We start from the raw sequence: 27,621 nt of genomic DNA on the forward strand, positions 1-27,621 counted from the left end.
AGTGCCAGTGGCAGATCCAGATGGGCAAGAGAGTACTGCGAGCCTAGATCTGAATATGCCGTTAGACGGACAGGTACCTGATGGTGGTGAGCTTTGGATCAAACGGGGTAACTGATGCGCCTTGCGACGTCTTCGAACGGGCCAAGACAACGAAAACGAAGTGCTGTACTATTTTTTCGAGCTTACTGAATGAATGACATGTCGCAAACGCAGAATTCCCAACCTCATGCAGGGAATCCGAACACGTCTGCGATATTGCAATTTGTGTTGCATGATCAAGGTTGCATGTCATTCCTAACAATACACCTCTATGTTGCGGGTCACTATTTACTACAAAGGCAGTTCTGCCATCCCCAGGCCCTCCTGAGTCCTCCTCAGTACCACACCAATCCATGGACATTACACCTCCATCCATCCAGTATAAAGGACGGGAGGAGGAACAAACGCAAGGAAATGAAAAATGTGGATGTGAGATGATGAAGGATTAATAGAATGTCCGTGAAATGTTCTTGTTAAGATCATCAGAGTCCTGTTTCGTGCAAAGTCCTTGCAAGCACGGTAAAACCCCCCTCCGTGAGAATGAATATATTCCTCGTCATATGACCCGCGTTCCGCATGGGCGTTCTCGTTACTGCCGCTCGGCTAAAACGACCTCAAATCGATCCCCAGTCCCTGGAAAGGGCTTTCCCCAAGTTTGAGGTTAGGCACGCTGGGGCTAGCGACCGCGTCGTCGTCCAAGTCCTCTTTGGCAGAATCGTACTCGGTCTCGCATGCGCTCGTGTCGACGATCTCGTCCACCGGGGTGTGCATCTCCAGCTCCAGCTCGGGGTCTGTGCTTCCGTCGGCATCCGCGTCCGCTTCGTCTGTTACGCTATCGCTTGTCAGGCTGGGGGAGGTGTGTTCAGAGAAAGTCCCGGGGGAAGACTCGGAGGAGAGGGAGAGTGGGGTGGAGGTTATGATCCCTAGGTTGTCTGCCAGATTGGAGGTGGAGGGGAAGTAAGGCGTCACGGGTGTTTTGAGCGTGCTCATCGAGTCGGAGATGGGGATGTGAGGGAGAGACGGGAGGGAGGGGATGGACGAGAGAGCGACAGGCGCGCGGGTGATAGGCTGCTCATGGTTGAGGCCAGAGCTGGCGTTAGAGAACGGGAAGATCGCTGATATCCGCCTGGTAGCGCCAAGCGAGAGAGTCCTCACACGCGGTTCAGAGTAAGAAGGTGGAGGGGATCGCTCGCTCATAGCTGAGGCAGGACGGACAACCGGATCTGTCAGAATTGGGCCTCGTTCGGGAGTCATAGGCTGTCGGCCTTCAGAGCTCGTACTGGATCGTAGTGGACGAAGGAGGGAAACGGATATGGTGGACGTTGTCCCGGGCTTGCTGGACGTGGTGGATGCGGTCTGCGCCCGTACAGAGGTGATGGAGGCTCCCGCAGTACGGGATGAAGAAGTGGTGGAAGCCGTCTCCGGACGTTGAAGGGTTTCGAGCCGTTTCAGAGAAACAGGGGTACCCGCCTCGGGCGTTACACTCTTCATGCTCTGTCGATCTGACCCACCAGCAGAAGTATACTGAGGCAGTTTGGGCAGATCGGGCACCTGCCGGGAGGGAAGTACGAGCGCTGTCAGCCCGGCAAGACTCTTCGGTCTCCTGAGTTTCTTTCCTGCTTTCTCCTTCTCGACACCAAGATCCCTAACCCCAGGTCCAGGTCCAAATCCAGCAGAAGAACCAAGCGCGACATCGCCGCTCTTCCTCCTAGCCCGGGGTACGCCATCGATCTTCACCCCTGGAAGTTCTTTCGCCGGTTCTGAAGCACGAGAAAGATGGTGCGAGAGAGAGAGGGAGGGGAGGTTGTAGAAGGATTTCCGGCGGGATTTCTTTGCTGAGGCCGATACGGAGGCTGAAGCCGAAACCGATGTGGATGTAGATGCTGAAGATGTATCGGCAGGAGCTGACCGGCTCCCACTTGGCACCGGGACTGAAGCAGCAACGACAACCCCGGGAGGAAGAGCCGGGACAGGAGGAACTGGAGGAACAGGCGGCACTTCCCCCTTGAGAGGAGCGATCCAGTGCCTTCCCAAGCCCATTAGACTCTTCGGTCTCTTTAACTTCTTTTCCTTTCCATCTTTCCCCTCCTTCTGCTCCTTCTCCTCGAGATCTTTCGCAATCTTCCCCACTCGCGCAGAGGCAGAAACAGAAGCAGGGAGAGGCACCATCCCGTCGGGCGAAGTTGGACCAGAACGGGAAAGCAAATTGGCAAATCCGACTATGCTCTTTGGCCTGCGGAGGGGCTTGTCAGACTGGGTTCTTGTTCGCTGTTTGGGCGGTCTTTCTCCTACAGCCGGTGGGACTTCAGGCTTCGAAGGCTGCTGCGTTTCCTGCACATGTTGGACCGGTGCCTGTCTCGCCGGAAGCGGCCCGAGATCGGAAGCGAGCATCATCCGGTCCTTCTCGGAGGAGTTAGAAGGCGGCGCGAACTTGGGAGACTGGGGCAAGTCCGGCATCGGCGGCGAGTTGGAGAAGAAGAGCGATCTCCGACGTGTAGCGCCGAGGGTTACGCTTCTTCTTCTTCCCGCCTTCTCTTTCTCTTTCTCGTTTTCCTTGTCTTTCCCTTGTTCCCGTTCCTTCTCTTTCTCCTCGTTTTGCGTCCCTTTCTCTTTCTCACTCTCTGCCCCTTTCCTTTCTTCCTTCTCCAAGTCTGCCCCTTTCCTCCACCCCATTGCAAGGCTAAGGCCAATCCCAAACCCGATAGTGGACCGCCGTTTCCTCGCTTTCGCCTCTCTGTCCCCTTCTCCCTCTGTCCTCCTCCCTTCCACTACCCCTCCCTCAAGCTTAACAAGCGCCTCACCCCTCACTTCCTCAAGCGCAGGTTTCTTCACTGAAGAGGGAAGGGAGCCCCTCGTCGTCCGAGGAGGGGGGAAGACAGGAGGTGTGGAGAAGCCGATGCTCATGCGCTTGCTTTCCCCTCCCTGTGCCTGAGGAACAACAGGAGCAGAAGGGAAAGGGACGCGCTCGCTCGGAACCATTGCGCGAGGAGCGTAGATCCCCAGGCCTGTTGGAGCGCTAGTCGCCGGTCCAGGAAGGGGAGGCGCGTGCGACGGGGGTGGGGAACCTATGCGTCTTGGGACGTTCAACACTGAGGGATCGGGATCTCCCACGAACTGTGGGGTGAACACCGGTTGAACATGTTTTAGGAGTGGGGAGAGGACGGGCAGCGGGGGTAGAGGGATGTTTGGCGGTGGGCTTGGTGGCAGTGTGGGCGAGGTGTTAAGGTTGGGGTTGAGCGGCGACGGACGGGGTACGAACGCCCGAACTTCGGGAGGTTCGGTCGCGCTCCTCCTTGCTGGTGGATGCGGTTGACGAGCTGCAGGCGCGATCTCTCTCCTTCGGGGCATGACTACGCCTTCTGCGCGCATCTGACGGTCTGTAAGCCGGCGGAACTTGGGGATGCCGATATCTGGTGGTGGAAGTGGGTAGGCGCGCCATTCTTGCTGACCATGGAAGACACGCGCTTCTTGCGCGACATGTTCTTCCAATCTTGCCAGGTCTGGCGTGTACGGCGAAGGGGGTGCGGTGCTGTCGAATGCCAACACTGGGGCTGTTGTCTCCTCTGGAGGGGGTACGACATAGACGCTCGGAAGGTCCGGTAGTGGGAAAGGTGCGGAGAGTGCAGGGTGTGAGAGGGGAATCTCTTGTGGGTATGTTGGTGAGATGGGTGATTTTGGGAATACGATTGAGAGTGCTTTGGACGCCCTTGATTGACGTCTGGGTGAGGCCATGGTGGGCCACTTTCACCCGTTTCCTTCTCCCCTCTCCTTCGATAAGAGTAGAGTACTGATAAGAGAGTGTGTGAGTGAATGAAAGTGTTATTTTCTGCTTGCCTTGCAATGAGCGTAAATGGTTGTCAAGTGAAAATGTATTAAAAAATGAGTGACAGAATGGCCGATAACGTCGGAGAAAATAAGCCAAGTTCAACAAGAGGCGCTGAGAGGATTTAGAAAGGACACAACCGTTCAGAGCTTCTCTACGCCGATATGCCGTCACTGCTTCCGTCAGGGATCGGCACAGTACATAGGGTCATTTCCCATTCGACAAACCTCACTCATCCGTCCACTTCTTCATCTCCTTTTCTTTCTCTTATTCTTGGCGACAACAACATACAGCAATGCCTCCAGCAATACCAGGCAAGCCGATAGACAGCGACATAGAACATACACTACGACAGCACGTCGCCTTCTTATGCAATACCCTACCTCACAAGTACGCTTCATTTAACTCACGCGGGCGCTAACTCACTTGCCCAGGTTTCCGGGAAGTCAGCCGGTCAGCTTCGGATCCCACCATCTGCAGGCACTGCAGAGAGAAGAGTGCGCGCCATCCTCCACTATACTCACCCCTCGCTGACCTATGCCAGCTACTGGGTATGCGAGAAATCAGACGGCATCCGCCTCCTCCTCTTCATCGTCATCAACCCTCGAGGCAACGTGCAAGAAGTCTACCTTGTACGTCCTTCTTCTCTCTGCATATCCTTCAACTCATATCTGCAGATCGACAGACATAACAAGTACTATGAGCAAGATGGTCTTGTGTTCCCCCATTTTACGGACCCGATAAGAAGCCTCCGAGATACGCTACTTGATTGCGAGCTCGTGGAGGATACAGATCCGCGGACTGGGATGGTGCGTCATGCAACAATACACAATCCAGACTCTGATCTTCGCGCAGAAAACCCTCCGTCTGCTGATATTCGACTGCCTCATCGCCGACAGCGAAAATATCATGGACCGTCCACTAACAAAACGATACGGAGTTCGTCCTCCCATCCCGCTCCACTCTAGGATAATGTTGACGTGCACAGAGGATCCGCGACCGGGTGTACAAGCCGTTCAGCGCAATGTTAACCAAGTTCCCGGAATTCCGGAAGCAGCTTCCATTTCAGTACGTCCCCCGCTCTGCGCGCCGCCTGCTCGTTCCAACCTCTTCTCCTACAGAATAGCAGTAAAAGAGATGAAACCCTCGTACCACGTCGCCTCTGTCCTCTCCTCCCTCCCTACATTACAACATACCTCCGACGGGCTAATCTTCACACCAGTAACGACCTTTTACGTCCCCGGCACCGACTCTAACCTGCTAAAATGGAAGCCCAAAGCAGACAACTCGATCGACCTCCTCCTCCTCCTACACTTTCCGTCTTCCACCCGCCCCTCAGAACCGGACCTCGCTGCCCTACCCCGTGCGGCATTGTATACCTGGCTCGGTGGTTCCCAGTACGCGTTCTTCGACCTCCTCGCCCTCTCCCCCTCAACATGGGAGAAATGGAAGGCCTCTGGGGAGTCATACCACGGCCGGGTGGTAGAAGTAGCCTGGGAGGAGAAAACTGAGGAGTGGAGGGTGCTTAGGTTCAGAGATGATAAGCCTAATGCGAACCATGTGAGTGTTGTGGAGAAGGTCTTGGAGAGTATAAGGGACGGGGTAGAACCGGAGGAGGTACGCAGCTCGCTATCCTTTCTTGCGAAGCGCTCATACTTCGTAGCTCGTACGAGCAGCACCAGCGATCCGCGCAGCCTGGAAAGAACGAGAAGACGCCCAAAAACGGCAGGAACAACAGCAACCACAGCAGCAGGAGAAACTCATCAAATTAATGTGGGGTATCATGCCCCGTGCGGGTAGGAGCGGAGGCCGGGACTTGCTGGGGAGGCTCTATGGGCCGGTGGTTGTTGAGGGTTGGGTGAGATAGGTGTCATGTCATACAGCGTGGTAGGTCGTCAGGGTGGAGTGATATGTGCGCAGGGGGTGTACGAGGTATGAATTGTGTAATTGTGTAGCGCTTAGTGTCTAGTGTACTGAAATGCTTAATTGTGTATCTGCCAGTTCGGCTCGGCCTGAAAGTTGGGGAAGACTGCGCATGGCTTGGGCAAGCCTCGGCAAACTTGGGCGGGCCTTGGCAGGGTGAAGGCAAAGAAAAGGGCTTTTCTTGGAGGGAGGAGAATGATTAGCGATCCTAGGGATAGCAAACAGTAGACATGCTTGGAAGTAAATTAACTAGGCACTGCTGGGTTCTACGCACACCACGTCCTACTGTACCCGACTCTACATATGAGGTACAAACGTAGTGAGTCTTCGTCCGCGGACCTGGCTACTTGACATCTCTCCAAAACCCATAACAATTCTTCAGATACACAAGCTACAGGTGCGAGTACATCCCGTCTCTGCCAGTGAGTCATCTGCCATTTTCGCCACTTGTTTATGTAATCCACCCAATCTGCGGAAGTCATCAGGGACGCGAGCGCGACGCACATTACGGTCCCGTCACACTCTGGAACGAACGACCATCCCCACAGTTCCCACATAGACACTTGATACCCTGTCGTCGAGGTCGACATTGGAAGGTGCATACATCTGCACTAGAAAGCTGGATAGAGATTGGACAACATCAGACACCTTTTTGGAGCCGAATATCCCTTTGCTGTTACGGCAGAGACTCAGCATGGCTATCACTAGCAAACGCACGCGCGGTGAGTCATTACGCGCTGGACCGAGCAAGAAGACCAAAGTGGAGATCATGAGCGAGGACGAGGACGTCTTGGTTATCTCCTCTGAGGAGTCTGCCTCTGAGGGCGACTACGATTCCGACTCTGGGGACGAGTTTGTTCCCAAAGGGAAGAAGGGCACTGGGGCGAATGGGACGTCTAATGGGAAGGGGAAGGGGAAGGGGAAGGCAAACGGGAACACTGGAAAAGGGAGGGCAAGAGGGGGAAAGGAGAACCGTTCCTCCACCGACGGGGACGTCAAAGTTGCCACAAAAGCCGAAGTCCTTTCCCTCGCTACGGATGCTCCCCCTGGTGGTCGGACGGGCAACTCACGTATGTCCTCCACTCCGGTCTTATCGGAGCTGCTCTGAGTGCATACAGTCACGGGTGTGGACGAGGCTGTGCTGCAGAGGATTAAGAAAGCGTTGTCGTTAGGCACGCACGAGGGAACGGGGGAGGCGGAAGCCAAGGCTGCTATGCGGCTTGCGAGCAAACTGATGGCCCAGCATAAGTAGGCCCAGTTTGATTCGGTGTTGAGAAAGGTCCATATGGCTGACATGGCAATAGTGTCAACCAGGCGGACGTATTGGCTTCAGAGGATGAGGAGCAAAAATTGAAACGGTGAGACCGGTCCGGTGCATATATTGCAATGACTCAGGCCCAATCCCGCCCGCAGAGCTGGCCAATCCACTGTCGCCGTTCGTAGCCTCACTGGCGCAGGTGTCCTCATGCATGCTTGGAGCACTGTAGTTGCCCAAGCTGTTGAGAAGTTCTTTGACTGCAAGAGCTACAGCATGTCCATGGGTGAGAGGGTCGACTGGACGTTCTATGGCCTGGCGGAGCAGACGGTTGCAGCAGCTTATGCATTCGAGATGGTGCGTTTAAGTTGCTGATCAGGGGTCATTTTCTCATCTCGTGCTGATTAGGTGTACAATCTCATCCTTACGTGGTCCGCGCAAAACAAGACGGCCAAAGGAAGAACTCAGAAGAAGTGAGCGTTTTCCTGCTTCTGTCACGTATTCCTCACGATCAATTAGTAATTACTGTTATGGCGTGGCTGATGGCTTATATGAATTGGCCCGCAAGGACCGAAAGGAAGAAGAGCGTCGTGCTATTCAGAAGGAGAAGGAACGCCTTGCGCTGGCAGCTAAAGCTGATGCTGAAGAGCGCGAGAGGGAGATCGAGCGACTAAAACACCGGGATGAGGAAGACACAAAGGTGAAAGTGGAGGAGGTGAAGGACGAGGACGAGAAGGTCAAGCCCGAGGACGAACCTGATGAGGCTAGTACCGTGGTTAACGATGAGGAGCCTTATTCGGACGCTGAGGACTTTGCGGGCCCTGTGAACGACTGGGACGAAATGGGCGAACCTGGCGATGACTTCCAGGCGGACTTTGACGCGGAGGAGGAGGATATTGATGGTATGCTGCGTGATCTGGATGCCACGGGACACATCAACGTCAAGCACGACCCCGACCCTGTGCCAAAGTCGGAACCGAAGAAGGAAGAGGAATCCAAGCCGGCTGTGGTCAAACTTGAGGAAGAGGATGACACGCCATGGCAGTCTGGCCAGCAACTCACGCTGTTTCGGCACAATGCTGCTAGTATTGCTGATGTGCGTCTCCCCATCCGTGGGAGCACCCTTTCTTCTGTTCGCACGCTGATTTACCCCGTACAGGACTACTTGAGGAAGCAGAAGATCAAGCTGCACAAGCTCCCCCGAGTGAACGGGCCAAACTTTAGCAGGGGCGGGTATTCGAACTACAACCAGGGGAAGGAGGATGCCAAGAAGATTGATGTGAAGAGAAAGAGGATCAGGGGCGTTGGGGAGGATTAGGGAACTTGCTGGGTTTTGATGATTCCATACATGGACGGAGCATATCGATCCATGGCCGTTCTGTATGCCAACAGCGGAATGCTTTCTTGATGACACAAATGTGATGCTGACCGCTCCTCGGTGGTCTGATGATTCTTCCTGATGTGTGCGATGTGCGCGACAATCGTGTTATGGGTTTCATCACCGAATTTGAAATCGTCATTAAAACGCTATCATCAACTAGAGTCCGACGGCTGCGGGTTTCGAAGATTCTCAACTATGATACTTAATTCCTTCAAAGATCAACATCAAACCTACCACAACAATCGCGGACAGCGCACTGCACCGGCTGCCGTTAAACCCAGAACGAAGAAAGCAAATTGCTGAAAGATCTGTAAACAGCAGAAAGGTCATTAGGGTCATTAGAGGTCGTGACAAGAGAGGAGGCAAAGAGCTGAGAAAAAGAAGACGTTGCAAAGAGGATGTGTTGTTATGAAAGATCCAGAAGGTGCCAAGTCGCGGGTGTCGTCACATCGGTGGGCAGGGTATCACAGATTGACCCTCCCAATGGCTGCCTGCACGCGGGGTGCAGCAGACCGAGCCTGTACAAATGTTGATGTTCGAGTGTGGATGTTGGCAAACCGGATCCTGGAGCAAAGAGAAAGAAAGAAAGCGGATGTTTCGTCAAAAGGTGGGTGTGTTGGGTGTGTTCAAAGCGGTTTCAAACGTGCCAAAGAGGGAAGGGAAGGTATGGGCAGCGCTCTGATGGGAGTCGCGCATTAAGGGAGATCGATCGGTACATTGTATGTGTGTTGGTCGTGCCGGCCACGTCTTTTTTGTACTTGGGTGTGCGGTGGCCGGGTGGGAATCGTGGGCGATTTTAGTGCCTTTGAGGAATCAGGGACAGATGAGACCTGGATGCTGGGGGCCGTACAAGTGTGGTGGGAAGGTGAGAGTTTGGGAGGACAGCTCGGATTGGTTTTGACCGATCAGGGTGCTCGTAAGGAAATTGACGTTGACGAGAAGAAGAGTGGTCGGTGGTCGTTTAGTCCACAATGGTGAATAGGCAGGAGTAGCGGGAGGGCAGGTCGATCAGCTCACGTAGCTGCGTCTCGGGATCTGGCGATGCGCGCGATCCGGACGAGGTAGAGCTGGGTGACCAGGAGCCGAGTCCGGCATACGAGGCTGCGCGGGCGAAAGCGCTACGACGACGCTGGTGACCACGTTGTGCTGGTGTGAGCGGGCAAGCCGACATGAGCGGAGAGGAAGGCGGAGAGGAGGGAGGGGTCGTTGCGACGAAGCTGGGAGCATCGAGGAACGACTTGGTCTAGTGTACATAGTGAGACGAAGTGGTGGATGGAACACGTGTTACGGCGTACCTCGTCCAGCAGGGGATAATCACCGAATGCATCCCCTAGCGAAGAGACGGGGAGCACCCGCTCGATGACCGGTTCCTCAACCGTGCTCACATTGACGGCTTCAGCGACCTCAGCACCTCTGTTGCTCTCGTTGTCGGCGCCGTTGCTGGCGTCGTCGTCCTGATCCTGGAGTTGGCCGACCTGGACCCTCCACCACTCGATCTCCTTGAGGATGCCGCGTGGACGGTTGCTGCCTGGTCGCTGGCGGATGATGTGCTCCCTTAGCGGCTGGGCAGGGTAGGGTGTGTGCCTGGTGGGCCGTTGAGACCGGGTGGAGCGACGTTGAGCGGAAGGCATGGTGGTATCCGGTATGTGTGTGATAAGAGAGGGATATGACGGCAGCACCAGGTATTGCGTGGGGGTAGAGAGAGAGTAGTGGGTGTTGGGAGTGGAGTGGTGGTGGGGAGAGTGGTGGGGGGGAAGGGTGATGATGGGGGAGGAGGAGGAGAAGGGGAAAAAGGTGAAGAGTGAGAAAGCGAGTCAGTGATGTTGAAGTATAAATAGGAAACGGAAAAAAAGGAACAATATGCAATAAACTTGTCGTGTGGTGTGAATGTGTGTGACGCCCTTTGAATATCGATGAAATAGGAAATAATTAGAAGGAGAATACGGTCGAAAAAGTGTGAAGGAATCATTAACTAGCGTTTGACAGATTTGTGTCAGAAACTCGAGGCGTCCCCCCCTCTATCCGGAAACTTATAAACACACACGGCAACCCGCTCTACGACCGTTCATCTCAGATCTCTACCGCTACTAGAGACCCACCGACTTGATCGTTATTCATCATCATCATCATCATCCATATTTATTATTTACCTTGTACAACGACAGACACCGGACAAGCGAGTTCAATGACGGACGCGACTTTCATGACCCTGCTGAACAATACTGCCCTCACGCGATCATGTCAAGCGCAATGTAATCCTCCATAAAGTCTCAGTAAAATAACCCTGCACGTCATCAGTGAAGCGCATGACAATTCCCTGTTGAACATATTCCTATCTATCGCAACAACAAGAGGTTGGCACAAGACCAGCGACATTTTTTTCACCCGTCCTCGTATGATCTCTCACCATATTATATTAGCCTCTCGGCAGGGCCCGGCGCCTCTTCCCCCGAAAGACTCGGTTTCCTAGGCGTCTATTCATCCCCTCCCAATTGAGATTAATATTGTATGTCTTTATTTCGAGACGCTGTGCCGGTGACGCCAGGGGCAGCATCCGGGACACCTCCATCCTAAAGTCTTGCCAATGGTTCAGCATCATCTAAGGCCCCCTCCTCCTGCACTAATCCGGCCCGGGGTTAACTGCATATGGCAAGTTGATTGCTGTGTACAGAAGGGGCGATCGTGCGCAGAACAAGGCGGATATATGCATATGGACTGTGACTCTTGTGAAGAGCAACTGATGATAACCCGTTCCAGCCCAAGGCAAAGGAACGCCGAAGCGAGTAAGGGCGATGCGTTCCATCCCTCTGACGCTATCAGGCACACCGGCACGGCACCACTTGCCCTCCCGAACCCATGACACTTAGTACTGCTGTCCAAACGACGCGTCGGAGATCATACGCTGCCTTTGGGCGCGTCGCCTTCCTCTATAGCCTCACAACGAGATATATTCTCACAAGAATGGTCAATGGCGCGTAATGAACGCGTTTATCTTCCAACCTCATTATGCAGAAGCACGGAAAGACGACGCACAAGGCACTTGACGACGGCTAACAAGCACCACAGCGACGACGTGGAAGACCCTCCAGGGTGCGGATCCACCTTGGGCGTTTCTGTCCACACGCACCTATACAGCGCGGGGATTATCACCCGAGACCGTTGTCAGATTCTTTGACCTCAACGCCCCCGGATCGATTGGGCGTAAGAATACTGTTTGGTCGCAACACGAACACGAGAGACTGGCGTAATGGCATGCTCAATTTGCGGAGAGAAAGCGTCATCGGCGTCGGTCTGATGATCATTGACACGCTTTTGCTGGCAATTGGCTGCCAGCGACCACACGAACGTGTACTTTCTCCACAACTGGGTTCGATAGGCTTTCCTCGCTTGGGGTATATTCGGCGCCCTTCGGAAGGTGCACAGCCTAGCCCGGCCATGTCTTTAGATCTCCGCTGGGAATGTAGCATGCACGCGACCTGCACCTACTTTTTTTTCGATTGTCACATCTGCCTCCACACTTTCCTTGAATTGTCGTGCATTCGAAACACTCCCAGGATGACTGCGGTTCCACCGGAGGTCTCCAAGCTCAACCCCCGGTTTCGTATGATAATACAATCTAAACCGTGTGGTTACTCCTAGACTACGTGTTAGCAGGATGGATGGGTTGCGGCCTATGAATACAATGGATATGATAGCTGTCTTGTGTGGGACGACCAAGGGACTTGCGTATCGTAGGCGTGCAGGTCGTACAGGCATTGCGGAATAAACAAAACGAACAGAGTAGGACGGACGCTCAGGTCAATGCCTCGAACGTAGGCCGGGTAGCAGACTCCACCTGCCTCGGTGGTACAGGCGGGATCTGGAAGGTTTGTTGAGGTTGTGCGCTCCACGGAGCGTCACGAACGCTTTTGCTCAAACTAGGCTTGCTCGGAGTCGCCACGTCGCTTCTACTCCGTAGCAGGCTGGTGGGGGTGCCCCGGGGAGTCAATCCCTGTGATAGCATTGGCATACGATGACTCTCCTCGTCACCGCCAGCGGGGGAGAGAGCGCGCAAACGTGGGGCAAAGGAGGTCGCTTGGAAGAAGACCGTGAAGTTCTTAGTGGCGTGTGTCAACCGGCTGACCCCACTACGCAGCTCACTAGGGAGCGCTTTCTGGGCATCGTACGCTCGTATGAGGGTGAGAAGCTGGGCAACAGACTATGCAAGCATCAGCATCAACTCTGACCTTTGTAGGGTACGAACTCACCTTGGCGAACTGGTGTGCTGCGTCTCCAAGCGCTTTCCGTGCCGCAGGTGAAGGATCCTGCCTCACCGCCTCCAGGTCCTCTCTCACTTTTTCGGTCGCATGCTCTGCCTTGCTCAGAGCAGCTCGGATGTCTCGCCTCGGCTCAGCCAAATTGTTAAGAAGCTCCGCAAGCATCGCCCATACGTTGTTGGCGGTCTCGGTCGCAGAGTCCATCATACTGAGCAGTGCGCCATCAAACAGCTGAGCAGAATCTGGTGGGAGAGGCAAAGGTGAGCGAGGGAGTGGGGATGGGGTCTGCAAGTGATGTGACAGGAAGGCAGACGAATTTGATGGTGTCAGGATGGGTCGCGTAGGTCGAGCGCCGTTCATGGGAGGCGAGGTGGTGTGTCCGGATGACTCGTCGGACTCTCTTCGCGAATGATGGGACGCAGAATGGGGTGCTTGCGTGCTGGCCCAGAGGAGGGGAGATGTCATGCCAACCGGGCTGGGAGAGTGGGCCTGTGCAGCATGGCGCAAGGCGGAGCGTAATGCTGGGGGTTGATTTGCAGATGTTGGCCAGTTTGGCGTATCGGGTGATGGAATAAGCCCTGCTGACGGCAATGCTTTACCGAGCTCTACATCTTTCTGACTGTATGATCCGCCATGTCGTCGTGCGCGCCGTGCTTGGATGGATGGGGGGTTCGGAGTGTGGCTCGTGGAGGTAAAAGACCTGTCGGCATGCGGTGTGACCGTAGGATCTCCCATCTCTCCTTGCTCGATGACAGGTGTCATGGGGCCATCGCGAGCGTGTGCTTTGCTTAAGTGCGTTTCGGAGCCTGTTTGCAGATACGCCTTGATATCCTGCAGATACGGGCTCATCTCTTGCCACGCGTATGACACTTCCCCCGCTGCGCCATAGAGCAACAGATTGAGCTTGCGCGTGAAGCGAACATCATCTGTGCCGGCTAACACCTTAAGCTGGGCTTGTAGTACGATCGTCAGTCTGCCGAAAAGGGCTAATGTATCTTGACACGACTTGAGCACGTCTCGACAAACGGGCACTTGTGGAAGTCCTTTCCTGGACACGGAATCGAATCGGTCCAACGCATTGATGAGACGCCCGATATATGCGCCAGCAGGTTCGAGTACCCGCACGAGCATACCGGCGAGCCGATCATCGATAGCGTAGACTGTGTAATGTCGGAGTGAGTCGTAGATCTGTTCAGCTGCGCTGAGGATAGTTCGAACTCCATCCATGACTTTGAGTAACGAGTCAGGCACAGTGCGAGACGTTCTTAACGGCGGGAGAGTGGACAATCGTCTGAAATACGAGTTCTTCTCCAGAGCAAGGCATGGCGCATTGGCACCCGATCGTACGGCTGAGCTCGACAGCTCTCCAGGGATGCCAAAGCGCGCCTCTGGTGTTGCGAGGGGTGACGTAGATTTGAGACGAGGGACAGGAACAGCGGGTGTGTCGCCCGTTACCCCTTTGGTGCGGGAGCGGGTTGACTGAAGCAGACTGGAGGGAAAGCCGTAGTTGTTAGTACGCAGCTCAGGCAGGCTTTTCTTGGCGCCGAGAGTCTGTGCTCTTGGTCGCCTTCCAACGGAGTATGACTGACCACGTCCATGCAGTTGAGGGAGTGCACTGGCAGGTGGCGTAAGAGCGAAATCGTACCCTGACAGGTTTTGGGTTGAGACATCTGGCGTGCCGGAGGGGCTGCTGCGTGCAGAATGAATCGCAGGAAGCCTGAGCGGAGGTGGTCGCGGTGATGGTCTTGAAGTAGTTTCAGAACCGATGCTGAATGACAGAGTCGACTCTTCCGATGCATTTCGGGTGTGAGGGGCTGAGGGCGAGAACATAAAACGGTGTGTATCAGTCGTCATCGACATGGACATTTCTGAGGCAGTCCTCTCGAGCATGGATGCCTCCAGGACATCGTCGGTTCGTGTGTTCAGTCTACCGGTAGGGACACGTTCTGCCTCGTCAGGTCCGTTTTCTTCCATCCATTGTTTGACCTCCGCAATCCAATCCTCCATGTCGCCATTATCTTGCAAGCTGTTAACGACCTCTGCTGGAGGCCACACAATTGGGTTGGAGTCAACCTTCAGAATTTTGAGACAGCTGAAGTATGTGAGATATCGTGGCAGCCGTTGTAGGCGATTTTTTGACATGCAGAGAACCTGCGCATGCGCTCTTAAGTACAAAGCATGGTGAGGAACACTCTCAACATACACGAAGATGCACGAGGTTTCCCGGCTGGACCGGGAGCCGTTTGATCTTGTTCCGACTGATGTCTAGAATTTCCAAAGAGGGCATACTAGTCAACTGCCCAGCAGGTCAGGTCAAGCTCTGATAAACAACGCGCTAACGCACCACTTCCGGGAATGTAGTGAACAAGTTACCCCGCATGTTCAGGTACCTTAACCGCATGAGGGTACTAAATGATATTGGCAATTCACGCAGGGCAACGTGCGTCATTGCGATTCTGCATGAGACTGCGTCAGGCGGCACAGAGTCAGAGGAACGGCGCCAATCAGCCTACCTCTTGACCTTTCCTCCCTCCTCCTCGTCTCCTCCTCCTGCCCGTCTCAGCAACCCAACACCCTCATCGCTGATAGCGTTGAACCCCCTCTGAGATAAATCGATCGTTTCTCCATTATCCTCAGATGCTGAAACGGCCTTGTCGATATGCTCCTGCACGAGAAAGACGACCAGAGTGGAGGAGGAGGGGACTGACATCGACCTTCAAGGGCAAAAGACAGGTTGACATGCAAGCAAGAATTGTGGCTTGGGCGGAGGAAGGGGAAGGGGAAGGGGACAAGAACAGCTGGAGGTCGTCACACGCGTCAGAAGTCCGGACGACCAAAAGCAGGCATAGGAGGTAAGCAGGAGAAAAAGCAGGGGCCTGAGGGTTCGGTCACGTCCGTCAGTCGTTAGCTCTTTCGCGTCGGCTTTCATGTACACGGACGTTTTCGCGCGAATTGAACCCTCGTCGTCAACGGGAAAACTCGCCGACGGACTGGTATTTGACGGAGAACATTCCATTCGGGCAGCTGCAGCTTGTAACAGAGATTCGCTGTGAGTTGGACAGATCAGAGATGCACAGCCTGACTTTCTGCTTTTGCTGCCACTAGTACTGTTACAGACATGCAACTGCTCATTCGCCGATCCATCATACCGGACAATCGTCGATCTGATGTACTCGAAACGCCCCTTCTCCAAGCCTTTGTTCTTCATCCTGCAAATTAATTGGGCAATCCAATCCAATCAAGCACTGTCCGAGCGCTTCATCCCAGTAACAACGACAAATAAGAGCGAGTTTCCCTGTCCCCTGCACTCGGTTCCGCAGAGCAGCGAGCGGGAGGCTTGCCAATTAGGTCCTAGCTAGAGATTGACAAGAACCTGCGAACTCGCAGCGTCGTCCGTTCACGTGCAGGTTTATGAAGCCCTTGAGCGTTTGGGCGTTTGGATACGGGATATGAGGTAGAGCACCAAGAAGGGAAGGTAGCCGCAAGAGAGTCGCTATTATAGGTACTCTACGTCGGCGGTATTACTAGGATCCATCCTGACTGTATTATCCAACAAAACTTAAACATAACACAACCACAGAATCTTCCAGCGAAAAGTTGTCCATCTCTTCATCAATCTTCCGTATCTGAGATGGAGGATACGTGACATGTTCCACACACTAGAGTCCTTACAGCAGGTGTGTACCTTAGTTTAGTGACTATGATATGTCTACGTCCTTCGTCAGAACAAGAGGCAAGTTGATAGGAATGAGCGACCGTTGCAGGAAGTTATTGTATGCGCAAAGACACTGGCGAAAATGGTTGCGAGGAACATGCTCGGTTAATAATCTTTTCATAGCACCATCTAGGTGATAAGCTATTCCCAGTGGACGGCTGTGCTACAGGTAATCCAGGAGCTATTAGCGATCGAGTGATGTAGGTAAGGAGGGAGAGGCATGAGATGATGGAGAAACAACCTGTGATCCCAACGAAAGACATTCTCCCTTCCAATATCCACACCGACGCAACCAGCACTAACAACGTCCCATGCCACGACATGGGGCATGCTTCAGAAACATATCGCAATATGCACGCGCAAGCGCGTACACTTCTTTACACCCTAGCATAATAAAAGAAGAGAGACCACGCGTAAACCAGAAGAATAGAAACAGATGGTCCACAGGACTAGACGCGCTGCATCTAGTTTAGCACCGTGTATTGGATGGAGATCTGACCCTCGCTGAGAGGAGCAAGGGCCTCGAAGGCGGCAACAGAGAGATCGAGCGAGTTCGCGTTGTCGCACGTGGGGCAGACATCGGCTACGGTGACGGTGACGGTCTTGCCGTTCTCGGTGTTCTCGACAAGGAGGCTCTGGCCGCACCAGCTGGAGACAGCACCTGTGTTGCCGTAGTACGCGATATCGATGGCAGCGATGAGGTCATTGTCGCTGTGGACGGTGCCGCAAGCACCGGCATTGCCACCCTGGTAGAAGTAGGTACCGCTGAGAATATGATGAGATTGCGGGTTTACAATTATGCGACCAAAAAAACTTACAAGCCGCCAGTCACAACGGAGCCGCCGTTGTTCGTGTTGCTTGAACCATTGTCGTTTGTATTGCCGTTGTTGTTGGTGTTACCGTTATCGTTTGTGTTGCCGTTATCGTTTGTGTTGCCGTTGTCGTTTGTGTTGCCCGAGCCACCGTTGTTTGTGGGGTCCGGGGAAGCGTTGGCCGAACCACCAGCACCGCCCGCGTCCGTGGAGCCGGCGCCAGAGTCGGAAGTGCTAGAAGGGTCATCGGGACAATCATCGCCGGAACCGTCAGTGGGGGTCGCTGCGGCAGAAGTAGAAGTAGCGGACCCCGACGAGGGAGTGCAGTAGCTGGGACGGTCACTCAGAGACTGAGTCGCCAGCAGAGGATGGCAGCACTGGTCGAAGAAGCTCGTGCCGTGCTGGTCCTGGCAGGCGAGGGCCTCATAACGGTTGTGGTAAGCATTGTAATTCTGTATGAAGATGAGTATATGCGCATATATTTTGGTGTCACGTGACGCATACCTCGAGGTAACCCCAGGCCCAGTCCGACTCGCCGCGCTTGACGGGAACGGCGGTGGCCGTGAAGGTGAGGGCGAGGGTGAGAAGTGCGACGGGTACGGCAGCGAACATTTTCGAAATGTCTTGGCTTAGATTGGTTGACTAGCGAGAAGCTGATATATACAGGAGCGCCGAGCGAGGGTGGAGCGGGGGATAGCTTGAGATCTGAACGTGGATCGAAGCTGAAGAGAGAGTCGGATAGCGAACGAGGTACAGCCTTTTATATGGTTGAGAGGGAAAGAGCGAAGTTGAGGGTGTGGTCTCAAAAGTGCGTGGTGCAAACGAGTGCAAAGTACTGCCGAGGAAGCAAGGCCAGAAGGTAGGGGGGGCTATGCAAGTCAAAGTCAAAAAAGAGGGTCAGAGCTGCAGACAAGAGAAGGCGAGAGACAAGCGGTGTAATAATGAGGTGAGCAGAGTGGATTACACGAGTAAAAGAGGGGAGAGAGAGCGAAGAAGGGGATAAGTAAGTACTCACCTAAAAACCGGGGTGGGGGAGATGGTGGTGGAAGGAGAAAGAGGGATGAACAGCAAAAATGGGGGTCGAACTTGCCAGTTAATGGCCTGCGCCCTCAACATCTACATCCGCTCCGAACACCACGTTGTTCATTGATGAGGACAAGGCCAAGGGTCTGGATCGCGATTTTTGTTCCCGTTTCAATTCAAAATTCCAGCCGTAGCCAGGCAACCACCCCACGGCACGTTCGGCTTTCTAATCAAAGGCCCGTCCGTTCCTGGAACTGCATCAGACTGAACCTAAGCGCACTACTTCTCTCTAGGACAAACTTTGCACTAAACCCGGCCCAGACTTGAGACGCTTCAAGGAACATCACCAACAGCGCGCGCGGAACACACGCTGCACCAAAGAAGCGGTATTCCACCCCATTTCTAGAGCACCCGAGGATGAGCCATCGCAACCGAGCTAGTAATTACAAAGGCGGCACGCAGCCACTCCCGCTCTCTCCACGTGTGTGCTTCCCGAGCACACGGACAACTATGCAACAATTGACCTCGCAGCCGCTCACGTTGTCCCAATGCATCAAACGCACGTAGCGCGGTGGGCGGGACAGGCCTAACAGCGCGGCCAAATTTCCGGGGTGCAAAACAAAACAGAACAAAACAGCAGCGCCCCTGCACGTCAGAGTCCTGAATCAGCGCGGACACGGCCGGTGACGCTGACTCCTTCTCCTCGGTACGTGTGTCTGATCTCTTCTTGCATGCCGATCCGCACACCCGGAGCGAGTCGCTATTGGCCTGCACCTCGGTTGCTGGCGCTGCTCTGACTGCAGGGATTGTTCTGTTCGCTGCCAGCCTCTCGAGTCATAGCACATCTAGATATGAGCGCACGTTCCTGGCAGGTACAACATAATTGAAATGTCCAACATAATTCAAAGATGGCAACTGTTTGACTCGCTCCCACCGAGGAGCAGCTTCAATACCGTTTCGAGGCACCAGGGGGCTGGGAACACGAGCAAAGGCGTGCGGTAGAAGACGGAGGGCATCCAGGTTTTGGGGCACGTCTGGACTCTGGATACAGATGTCAGGGTCCTAAGCTTTATAATTTAATCCCGCTCCGCGTCAAGCGGGCAGGGCAGGGTGCATTGCTCAGCAATTCAATAGCCGGTGCTGCCTAACACTGAACATGTAAGTCCGATAGATACAATTAGTTAGTGCTCTATCTAGACATGTGTAATTATTAATTGATACTACTACACAAAAAAACAAGAAAAACAAAGGACTTGGAGGACATCACCTCCAAGCCTGTCTATTGTATTTCTACACAGTCAATTCACCAATGACTACAGTTCATGGCCCTTCTCTGACTCTCCCTCCTCATCTGACTCCACCCACCAAGCCAGCTCATTCATCTTCACCTCACCATCCTTCAGACATCCGTCATTCTTCCTCTGGGCACGCAACCAGAACCTCACCCATGTACTCCCTGGCCATTTGCTGAACCTTTTGATGAGCTTCTTCAGGCCAGCAGACTCCAACAACTTGGCATGTTCATACCAAGTTTTGTACTTGCCCTCAAAACCATGCACCTGCTTGAAGGCTTCCCCCCAAAGAACGTGGCCTGGCATAGCCTTGTCTGTATAGCTATGGATGCAGGCAATGTTGCGCATGACTTCATTAAAAGTCCACAACCTCAGCCATGTCTTGTCCAGCACCTCCAGGAGCGGAAGTTGGGCGGGAGGATGGCAGCTTGACAGTGATGGGCACAGGCTCTGGCAGTGGCAAAGTCAGGTTTATGGTGCCTTCCCAGTCCATTGCCATTGGTGTGGCTGCTGCAACGCCATTGATCACATCCTCCACATCCGGCAAATTGTTGGCATTGACTGTCACCACTTTGCTACCCCAGCGTGGATGCTTAGGGTTGCTTGGCTTGACATCCTCCACCATCCTGGGCCCAGGTTCGGCATTCCTCAGGTGTATGGGAGCTGATCCATCACTTATGGCTGTCTCCTCTGGTATTCGGGGAGTAGGCATCACAAAGTTACCAGTCAGAGGCAATGACGTGGGAGGAGTGGGGATGGAGTCAGCACCAGGGGATGCTTTGATCCTCACTTATGGTCTCAAACCACAACAGGCAGTGCCCTGCCCAGTTCTTCAACTACCTGGGGCCTGTCCTCATTCACTCCAACCAGCAGGCAGATCAATGACTCATCCTTTCTGACCTGCACCAGACCCTCCCTTCCCTGACAGATCCACATCCCCTGCTGTGATTCGAAGAACTTTGCTTAGGTGATGTTCTCAAACTTCATCCCAAGGTCAGAGCTCAGCTCCAAGCCCACATGACTTGGCCATTGGCTCATCCTTGTCCACAGCTTCCCTGCAGCGAGAGACACTTGCAGGGAGAACCAGTGGACCTGTGTCTTAAGTGGGAGTTAGAGAAATGTCATTGTGTTAGTAGTTAGCTGCTTACTGAGGTGAACACAATCAGTCCAAATGCCATCTCTAGCATCTTCTCCATCTCCATTGCATGCCATCAGCGTTCCAGAGTAGCTGCCCATCCACCATCCATTTCACAGTACAGCCCATGTGGGGATGGACCATGGAAGGCTTGCATTGATGGTCCAGCCATTGTGCTGACTTCAACATTCCGCTCAAATGCCTCAGTGCACCCCCCCCTTTCAACCTGCTTGCCCTTCCCTTTTCCTTCTGCTGTCCCACCCAGAGCTGTGACCTGCCCTGCCCACCCCTGGGCTGACTGATCTGCCATCCCATCCCTCTGCCCAACCTCCAACACTTCATCTTCCATCTCTTCCCTATCTCCTCCATTCTCCCCATCCTCCCATTCATCCAAACAATTGACTTCTCTCACTTCCCCACCTCCTTTGGTCTTTTCTTCCTTAGGCTTGTGGACAGGGCAGCCTGCTGCACTGTGACCAAACTCTTTGGACTTTCTCTCATCCCCGCAGCACTTGGCACACCATTTCTTGCAGCAAGCTTGGCAACCCGGTCCCTTGCAGAGAGGACACTTGGGTCCTCCCTTTTGGGGACCATTCACCAGTTGGCTCGAGCCTACTGGGCTTGAACTCCATTGTGCCTGGGCTTTGTCAACCATGTGCTGGAGTTTGACGATGTCATCCAGGTGCAGCCTCTGGGTATGAAATTGGAAGCTCTTTGGGTTATGTTTCCTACACTGCACGGATGATGTCAGTGTAGTTCAAACTACAGGGTGCAGAACTTACAAGGGTGTATACAACCCCATACTTCTCCAGCTTCCCCCCCTTTCTGTCCAAATGCACTACAGGCACCAGTGCTTCAGTACATCTGGGTTCTGAACACCAGATTTTGGCCCCAATGTGCTTCACCTTCTTCCCTTCTGGCAGTTGGGAATTCCCAAGCTTGATGACATCCCACACAAGTGATTGGGTGATGAGAGATGTAGGCATCTTGACAAAGTGGAAAACTGGGGCAGGGGGCAGGGGGAAAGGGACACACAGTCACAGATTGCTTCTCAGGTGATGGGGGGGAAAGGTGCAAAACTACATGATGCAAGTATTTATTTAACAGCACAGAAAATTTTGCACATACTGACACATGGGAATGCAGATCTCCTGGCAATCCCAGCAAACTGCTAGGCTGATCATGATCGGCCTAATGGTTCCCAAATTGGGAAATGTCATTCACCTTTTCATTCAAGTCCAGTTGTCCATCAATGTTGATGGGAAAATTGTCTGTGCTCTGTATTGTAAGGTGTGCCATCCCTTGTATTGCACAGAACTATCTACAGAATTACAACTTATGTGTGGTGGATATTAGACTGCCTATGAGACACCAAATGGTTGCACAACATTGCTCACCCATTAAATCCATCCAACCCAATCAGTACACACCTACATAATTGACATACCAAGATGGGAAGAGGAAAGATCATGTCATACAACAGACACATAAAGCAACTACTAAACATGAGGAGAGAAAGCAGCAAATGAAACAAGGACCATTAAGAGAGGAGTGGTGACCTTCCCCTCAGCTTTTTAAGCACCGCAGCATCCGGCAAAGACTCCAAATGCTGCAGCAGCCATTCGTGCCATTTCACCATGTCAGCCATTATCATGGTTGAATGGGTGTAGCATTGGGCAATTGCAAATGCATGTGCAGTGATGAACAGACTGCAATCACTTCCATTGGTCTGCAATGGAACCTGACCTGCTGTTAGACTCCAGGTCTCCAATGACCATCCCATCAAGCTCATCTTGGCATGACACCCTTTCCATCCTTCCCAACCAGGGAATGGCTTGCTTTTCTCCACAGCAACCTCCCAGATCTGCTCCACCACACATTGTGTGCTCTATGTATCCAGTGAGCTGAATGCAATACAAACTATCAATGACAAAAACATACCACAATATGATCATGCCAGCTGCCCATCCTCAACAAATCATACATGGTGATGTGCTTGCAAAGCCAGTCAACATGAATAAGAATCCAGTGGTTGTCATTGATATGTGTTGGGAACAACCATTGCATCCTTGCTTGAGCTGTCATGTACTCAGACAATGCACTACTGACCTGGTTCACCACCCACTTCATGTCCCAGTTATGGATGGCATATGCTTCCCCCTTTGCATAAGCCTTCTCTGCCTGCTGAAGCTGAGGTCCCAGTTGTGAACTGAATGTGTACACCTCTTCATCTGGCTTGGAATGCAAGTCATTATAGCAGTTTGTGTTTGGTCACCAAGCTGCAAACAGTTGACATAGCTGGGACAACAGGAATCCGTTCAGCCACTGGCAGTGTTGGGCCAGAATGGCAATGTCCAACTTCTCAATCTCAATCTGGAACACTTTCGTGATCCAGATCTTGTTGTTGGGCAATGGCTTTTGATGTCCCACAGTGTAGGGAAGCTGGGGACGCCATGAGTCTCCCCTGCCCAACTGCTGGGCCATTCCCTTCTCAAACTCCAAGGATGCTGCAGCCTGATTGGTGATGGACAATTCCACAACAGGAGCTGGAGGGGAGAAGGTCTTGGGAGCAGGCATTTGCATGGATGGCAGTGGCTTGGGCATTGGTGCTTGACAAGGCAAAGGAGGATCAACATAATCAGAGAGTTTGCTCCAACCTCACTTGATCACTGGGACAGTGGGTGGTGGTGTCAAATACCCACACTCATATATGTTGTTGTCTTCATCCTTGGCATTCCCCATTTCGACATCTTCAACCACAGCCTGTTCTTCTTTGGCATATTGTGGTGGAGGTCCCAGGTCAATATCTGCTGAAAGCAGTGGATGGTCCAAGGCAGGGGGGGTCTGCGATGGGATGGGCGCCATGTGCTCCATCTCAATGACATTATGAGCATGGGTACCACCAATGTCATCCTGCTTATTGACAGCATGCCAGGAAGTCTGCAAGTCACCAGTTTCACACTCACGGCCCGTTAATTTACAATGGGCAGGGTACATGTGATGTTCTTCCTCACATGATCCAGGTGAGCATGATTGAGACTCATGACTGCTTCAAGAGGGGGAGCAGTGAGAACACCAAGGCAAGTGAGGGTGGCGATAATGACCAGGAGAATGAGAGCAAGGATGACAGTATTGACTAGAAGACCAAAAGGGGTGGTAACAAACAGAAGACCAAGAGCAAGAATGGCAGGAACAATAACGGCCAGGAGAGCAAGAGTGAGAGTGAGAGTGATAACAACATTGACTAGGTGAGCAAGAGCAATAACAAGGTCGACTTGATTGGCCTTCCTGCTCCTCACAGTTGTGGCAATCAGTTTGATGCCAGTAATACTGTGAGGACATCAAAGGGGACATGCAACCAGGGCATGCAGATTCATGTGCCTGCCAGCAGGCAGGAGATGTGGTTGGATGATTCCAGACCAGGGCAGTTTGGCTAGCAGGTGTTTCTGGATTGCAGTCATGGCCTTGCGAGGACGTAATATTAGAGGGCAGCTGAGGACAGTATGGCAAACACAAGGAATGGCCTGGAGCACTGAGCCCATCAAGGGGGGTCACCATTTGCTTGTTTTCCAGAAGCTGCAGTAATTCATTGAATGTACCAACCAGCTGCATCACATGAGAGATGTTTGAGTGAAGATCTCCTGCGTCAACCTGGAACTGTTGATTCACCAGACACAGCATGAATGAGCCATCTAGGAACATTGGGAAATGCAATTCTTCAAGGTTGCTGGGGATGCCAGGGACATATTTGGGGTGGAAGAATGACATGCCATAATCCCAGTGATCCAATGCTGGCTCTCTTCTCCATTGAGCCATGGGCAAGGTTTGCTCCCAGGCAATCACTTCGCTCAGAAGGTGACCATTTGTCCAATTGCTGAGCCCATAAGGCATTACAACCTGGTCCAACAGGGCAAACAGAGACTTGTAGTGCCAGAGGTTATGCACAAGGTTCACATGCAATTGGTATCACTGGTAAATCTCCAGGAGAGTGCAATTTACCTGCTCACAAGCCAGCACCCCCTGAGCAAGCCAACATCCTGCTATGGGTGAGTAATGACAATCAAGTTTGTAAGGGTGATACTACTCACCCCTGTGAGAACACCACTCCCAAAGATACAGCTGCCAACACAACAGGAACTGAATCCAGGCGAAGCACAAACCAATCAACACTTGAATGCAGTTATTGAATTTGGCCTGCCTTGCCTTCTGCTTGCTGGTGGTAGCCACACACCCATGGAATGATGTGTCAAGGGCAATGTGTGGACCCAAATGCTGTCGAACCAGGTTCTCCACACCATCACCTAAACCTCCAGGGCAATTGTAGCTGGACAGCCACAGGATGGGATTGAATGACAAGGCTTCCATTGCAGCATCCATACCAGGAGGGAGCCAATAACGGTCATGCTCCCTGGGGTGCTGATTTGTGGACAGTGTGTACTGTCTGTGTTTTTTGCCCATGGTGCACATGGCAAACCATTATCTACCCAGATGTAGACAGGGGAGGGATTGGTGGGAGTGCAAGGGGTGGAAGTTGGTGGACATTTCATGGGTGTGGGAGGGAGTAGTGGAAGTGGACAGGACAAGCACTGTGCAAGCAGTTTCTTGGTCTTGGCCTGCAGCTAGCATACGCAGGGGGAGGGGAGAGCATTTCGACAGGATGAGGACTGGGGGTACAGTGTCTCAATATCTTGACCTGTTTGCTCAAAGGAAGTGTGAGGCTGAGAACAGGTACTTGTGATTCACAAACACTAACATGCAGGCAAACACTGCTTGAAGGAAGCACAAGGCTGAGAACAGGTACTCGCAATCCAAAGGGGCACTTGAGGGAGAGGGCAAGTTTGATTTTGAGGTGCAAGGAGGCACCATCTTGCATGTGAGCCCACCGAGTGAAGCAACCCATGAGGTTTTGCTTCACTTACTCGCTGAACCTCTCTGAGAGAGGCCGAGCAAGAAGGGGGCTGAGGGGAGGGGAGGGGAGGGGAGAAGGCATTGAGGAGACCAGCAAGGACAGCAAGGAGGGTGGGGAGGACAATGAGGATGACAATGGGGAGGACAATGAGGATGACAATGGGGATGACAACGGTGGTGGTGGTGGTGGGGAGAGAGAAGTGGTGGTGGGAATTTTTGTGTGCATGCAGGAGCAAGTGGGAATGGGGCTGTGCATTGTCAAGGCACTGCATCACATGATGTAGTGGAAGCAAAGATGACACATCCCCAAAACAAACACTGAAACATGATTACAATTAGTCATGGTCAATCCTGTAATATCATGTGCTCTGCTTATGTAATAAATGCAGGGTCATTACCTGTGGGCAAAGCGGGAATTAAGGTCACGTGATGTGCATGTGATTATGCTTATGTAGTGCAATAGTGCCACCTGTGGTAGTATTGACAACCCTGTTTCCAGGGATGTCACATGACCATCTGCTTCCGGCGGATGCAGATGGGGGACACATCATCCATCTTCCGCAAAGTCCTTTTTTCTTCCACACCACCACCACTGCTTCTCTCCTCCCAACCACCACCACCACCACCACCACCACCACCGTCATTGTCAGTGTCCTCATTGTCCTCCCCCCCATCTTTGCTGTCCTCCCTTGTCTCCTCGATGCCTTCTCCCATCTCCTTCCCTCCCCTCAGCCCCCTTCTTGCTCAGGCCTCTCTCAGAGAGGTTCAGCAAGTAAGTCAAGCAAAACCTCATGGGTTGCTTCACTTGGTGGGCTCACGTGCAAGATGGTGCCTCCTTGCACCTTGAAATCAAACTTGCCCTCTCCCTCAAGTGCCCCTTTGGATTGCAAGTACCTGTTCTCAGCCTTGCGCTTCCTTTGAGCAGTGTTTGTCTGTGTGTTCCTGTGTGTTAGTGTTTTGGTTTCAAAAGCAATGCACAAGTTCCTGCTCTCAGCCTTGCACTTGCATCCAGCAATGGGCCAAGACCAAAAAACTGCTCGCACAGTGCTCGTCCCATCCACTCCCACTACCCCCTCCCAAACCTGTGAAATGTCCACCCATCCAACCTCCATCCCCATGCTGTATCCAAGCCCCTCAAGAATCATGCCATTCACCACTGCCATTACTGGGTTCTGAGATGCTGCAATGCAATTTGGCACATCTCCGGATGAGAAGGGGAAAGAGAGGGCATTAGATGTCAATGGAGAAGAAGGTATGCACCAATCTGTCCAACATTGCATCCATGCTCACTGTCAGGGCACTGCCTGTTACCACCCCTGGCCACCCATTTCACCCTAGGAGCAATGAAACAACAAGCCCCTGGAACTTCCTGTGCTGGTAACTGCCTTAGGACAATGGCAGTGGCCATACAAGACATTGTGCAGAGGACACCACAAGACTGCTATGTCCAGACACTTGGGGTGAGACATAGCGGTGCTAAAGGCCCCTACTGGGAGTAGTGGGACGCAAGATGACACTTGTAGGAGTCTCCACAATTTATTGGAAAGGTTCAGGAGGCCTAGGGGTGTTGCTAGGACATCTATCTGACACTTGTAGGAGTCCCCAGAATTTACCTGGACTCCTGGGCTTCTGGTGAACACCTACAAGGTATATAAACAGTAGTACAGTGATGCTGTATCCCTCAGATTTGATCTCTGAGGAAACTCCTTAGTCTACAAGCAGTTTCTAAGTCATCTCATCGTCTTGAACCCCCTTCTACACACACCTGAACACCCTGCTCTCAGAAACCTGCCTTGACTCCACAACTCTTGCTACACTTTTCAGCTATCTATAACTGACTTACAACACCCCCTGGGACCCCCCAGTGACCCCCTGGGACCCCCCCAATAATCCAGCTGGCCCTGGTGACATGGATATTGACTAGTACTGCTAGTTAGAGCCGCTTTCAACCACAGTAGACCCCCCAGCACTTCATCTATTGTTTGGGATTAGTGTGTGGTGACCTTGCTAGACCTAGTGCCCCCACACTCACCCTCCATCCAGATATCAATCCATCCAT

The 27,621-nt window shown here is 52.9% G+C and overlaps 7 protein-coding genes across 7 annotated transcripts; 2 read left to right on the plus strand and 5 right to left on the minus strand.

Annotated features, from left to right (window-relative positions):
* Window positions 1-291: 291 nt before the first annotated feature.
* On the minus strand, window positions 292-3,229 carry DACRYDRAFT_20000 (uncharacterized protein). The gene has a single exon (XM_040771756.1). It carries the CDS (start codon window positions 2,494-2,496, stop codon window positions 643-645), a length of 1,854 nt encoding a protein of 617 aa, XP_040632444.1. The 5' UTR covers window positions 2,497-3,229; the 3' UTR covers window positions 292-642.
* A 928-nt stretch (window positions 3,230-4,157) lies between these two features.
* Window positions 4,158-5,662, plus strand: DACRYDRAFT_46862 (mRNA guanylyltransferase; the record flags this gene model as incomplete). The annotated part of the gene is made up of 7 exons (XM_040774728.1): window positions 4,158-4,252; window positions 4,297-4,359; window positions 4,407-4,494; window positions 4,540-4,671; window positions 4,718-4,801; window positions 4,851-4,930; window positions 4,984-5,662. The coding sequence occupies 7 exons, from the start codon at window positions 4,158-4,160 to the stop codon at window positions 5,660-5,662; spliced, it is 1,221 nt and encodes a 406-aa protein (XP_040632445.1).
* Window positions 5,663-6,543: 881 nt separating this feature from the next.
* DACRYDRAFT_20001 (uncharacterized protein) lies at window positions 6,544-8,421 on the plus strand. The gene is made up of 7 exons (XM_040771757.1): window positions 6,544-6,855; window positions 6,904-7,033; window positions 7,090-7,143; window positions 7,199-7,397; window positions 7,449-7,513; window positions 7,560-8,136; window positions 8,200-8,421. The coding sequence occupies exons 1-7, from the start codon at window positions 6,555-6,557 to the stop codon at window positions 8,356-8,358; spliced, it is 1,485 nt and encodes a 494-aa protein (XP_040632446.1). The 5' UTR covers window positions 6,544-6,554; the 3' UTR covers window positions 8,359-8,421.
* Window positions 8,422-8,562: 141 nt separating this feature from the next.
* On the minus strand, window positions 8,563-10,061 carry DACRYDRAFT_20002 (uncharacterized protein). Its single transcript, XM_040771758.1, has 2 exons — window positions 9,717-10,061; window positions 8,563-9,664 (listed from the first exon to the last, which is right to left on the minus strand). The coding sequence occupies exons 1-2, from the start codon at window positions 10,050-10,052 to the stop codon at window positions 9,383-9,385; spliced, it is 618 nt and encodes a 205-aa protein (XP_040632447.1). The 5' UTR covers window positions 10,053-10,061; the 3' UTR covers window positions 8,563-9,382.
* Window positions 10,062-12,214: 2,153 nt separating this feature from the next.
* DACRYDRAFT_104040 (uncharacterized protein) lies at window positions 12,215-15,387 on the minus strand (the record flags this gene model as incomplete). Its single annotated transcript, XM_040767867.1, has 5 exons — window positions 12,215-12,619; window positions 12,669-14,828; window positions 14,881-14,973; window positions 15,022-15,133; window positions 15,191-15,387. 5 exons carry the CDS (start codon window positions 15,385-15,387, stop codon window positions 12,215-12,217), a joined length of 2,967 nt encoding a protein of 988 aa, XP_040632448.1.
* A 1,093-nt stretch (window positions 15,388-16,480) lies between these two features.
* DACRYDRAFT_113637 (barwin-like endoglucanase) lies at window positions 16,481-18,212 on the minus strand. Its single transcript, XM_040769667.1, has 3 exons — window positions 17,709-18,212; window positions 17,211-17,656; window positions 16,481-17,157 (listed from the first exon to the last, which is right to left on the minus strand). The coding sequence occupies exons 1-3, from the start codon at window positions 17,814-17,816 to the stop codon at window positions 16,857-16,859; spliced, it is 855 nt and encodes a 284-aa protein (XP_040632449.1). The 5' UTR covers window positions 17,817-18,212; the 3' UTR covers window positions 16,481-16,856.
* A 1,662-nt stretch (window positions 18,213-19,874) lies between these two features.
* DACRYDRAFT_104042 (uncharacterized protein) lies at window positions 19,875-20,231 on the minus strand (the record flags this gene model as incomplete). The annotated part of the gene is made up of 1 exon (XM_040767868.1): window positions 19,875-20,231. One exon carries the CDS (start codon window positions 20,229-20,231, stop codon window positions 19,875-19,877), a length of 357 nt encoding a protein of 118 aa, XP_040632450.1.
* Window positions 20,232-27,621: the final 7,390 nt, after the last annotated feature.

Source organism: Dacryopinax primogenitus (assembly GCF_000292625.1).
Source record: "Dacryopinax primogenitus strain DJM-731 SS1 chromosome Unknown DACRYscaffold_2, whole genome shotgun sequence".
Lineage (NCBI taxonomy): Eukaryota > Fungi > Basidiomycota > Dacrymycetes > Dacrymycetales > Dacrymycetaceae > Dacryopinax > Dacryopinax primogenitus.